At 38.6% G+C, this 2,322-nt stretch overlaps 1 protein-coding gene across 1 annotated transcript; it reads right to left on the bottom strand.

Moving 5' to 3' along the window:
• LOC110620097 (peroxidase 57) lies at window positions 1–1,065 on the bottom strand. Its single transcript, XM_021763677.1, has 2 exons — window positions 868–1,065; window positions 1–762 (listed from the first exon to the last, which is right to left on the bottom strand). Exons 1-2 carry the CDS (start codon window positions 1,063–1,065, stop codon window positions 1–3), a joined length of 960 nt encoding a protein of 319 aa, XP_021619369.1.
• Between the last annotated feature and the right edge of the window lie 1,257 nt (window positions 1,066–2,322).

The raw sequence follows: 2,322 nt of genomic DNA, 5'->3' as shown, positions 1-2,322 counted from the left end.
TTACTTTTGGACATTGAAAACTCTACAATTGGTCCTAACTTCTCCAGCATTTCCAACAATAACCTGAGTACTTCCAAGTTTCACCATTGCATTTGCAAAACTCTGCTTAAATCCAATCCCATTCGTGGCAAAACTCGAAACTATTCCGATACTAGTTCTATCAATGGCGAGTTCTTGATCAATCTGCAATATTCCTCTCTTCAAAAGCAGATGCTTGTAGTATTCATTATCAAACACAAAGCCTGTGCTTTGATCCAAAAACACAGCTGGGTCAGTGTTAGAAGCACCACAAATCTTGCTGAGATTAGCAGCTAAATTACTATCCATTGTAGGATCAGGACTCCCAGTGCCTTGGAAATTTGAAACCCTATCCTCAAAGAAACTGCAATGAGCAACTCCCACTGTGTGTGCACCTAAAAGGGTCACCATATCAGCAAAGTTTAGCCCTTTGGCTTTGAAAACCTGGAATGCTTCAGATACTGTAAATGTTGGCCCTGGCAGTTTCACGTGCTCAATGTTGGAAACTAGCCCGTCTCGTCTTCCTGTAGGCACAGTGTAGTTGGGGCCTCCTGCGAGAGCCACAGCATCTCTAGTTGCAAGTGTTATGATGTCTGCACAGGAGACCATCGAAGGGCAGGCAGCCTCTACGGCTTCCTTGATCGCGTCGATTAGCTCGTACCCTCGAACTGTGTGGTTCGGTTGTGCATCTTTCTCGGATTCTTTCTGCTTGGTTGAGTCTATAAGAATCGACGCATCACAACCCTGTAATGACACAAGTGGTGGAAAAGAACTTAAATGATCAAACTAAACCAAAGTATTCAAAGCACAATTAATATGTTGAGTGTTTAGAGATGAAAATCTTAGTACTGTAACGAAGCAATCATGAAAATGCATGCGAAGCAAGGCTGCAGGTAGGGATGGATCAGTATTAAATCGATATTTCACCACTTGACTTACTATCGATTCTGCTTGAGGACACGTTGATTGATAAAAGCCAACTCTTAGATCAGCCATTACAAGGGGAAGGACCAAAAGAAAGAATATAAACGAAGCTTCCATTCCCATTTTGCCTATGAATTATATAGCTAGATATAAATTGCAGGAAATTATGAACTAGATTAATTTTGGGTTCTAGGCTTACTAGCTATACGAAGGTGTAGGAGCTTGGAGAGTGCATATATATATGGAGAGAGAGAGAGAGAGAGAGAGAGGAAGAGGTAATAGCATTATGAAATTCTGAAAAAAGCAGGCAGGACATGCGAGCAAAATATTTGGTTATTGAAGCAAGGGTTTTTTCCATATGGCTACGGTTTCCGGCAAGATGCATGCATACACCCAACCAAGCCAATAAGATATTGAATATTGTTAATTAGTGTATATTATTATGTATAAAAATCATCTTAGAGCTCGGCCGGCTCATATATACGTGAAGTTTTAACCATATTCTAACATTTCCTGGAGACCATGAGCTGAGAAGGAAACAGGCTTGCACGTTGGAGACACTGAGTTGCATCGGAAATATATTATAAATGATAGTCATAGTGAGTAAGGTCGGATATTTGGAAATATCCACCAATCGCAATCTCTAACTAATGAATATAGGCGAAGACCCAAGAAATTTTACAATATAATGTGCAATAGGCCTCATAATAATTAGCGGTTAAAATTCAGTTAATTATTGTATCGCTGTATAAAATCATTTTTTGATAAAAATTAATTATATAGAATAAAGCAAAAAATAAATCATCGAGTCATAAGATAAGTGATTCGACACTTTTCTCTCTTAATAAGTTTAAGTGTTCTATCCTTACAGATAAATCAATGAGTGTGAAGATAAGGGATTCGACACTTTCCTCTCTCAATGAGTTCAAGAGTTGTAGGATTGATGCTCGAATTCTTCAAAAGAGTTTGAAACTTCTAGATAAAAATAGAGAGAGATCAGATGACTTGTAAATGGCCTAACAAATTATTAGATCTGTAATGAGGTGTGATGACTTTTTGACGAAGGTGTTTTGCTAAAGGGCAGACTTGAGGCTCGAAGATTTGCTAAGGTTTGAGAACTCGAAGCCCAAAAGACTAAAGAGAGAGAGTAGTCCGGAAATCTGAAGACTTGTCAGGGTAAAAGTAGTCCGGATATGGAAGTTCAGAATTCATGGATTCCTCAAAGTGCTCGAAATGTCTGACATGCGGATTCTTTAAAGAAGTCGGAACGTCTGAGAGGATTAAAAGAAATGACGACATTTTATTTTTCCACCTTCATTTAAAAGAACTGAGGATTTTTTTAGTCTTTTCATTGGAAGCCAAGATTGTTGAGTCTGCTAT

The sequence above is a fragment of the Manihot esculenta genome, chromosome 8, assembly GCF_001659605.2.
Source record: "Manihot esculenta cultivar AM560-2 chromosome 8, M.esculenta_v8, whole genome shotgun sequence".
NCBI lineage: Eukaryota > Viridiplantae > Streptophyta > Magnoliopsida > Malpighiales > Euphorbiaceae > Manihot > Manihot esculenta.
This window is presented reverse-complemented; position numbering and strand designations above follow the sequence as displayed.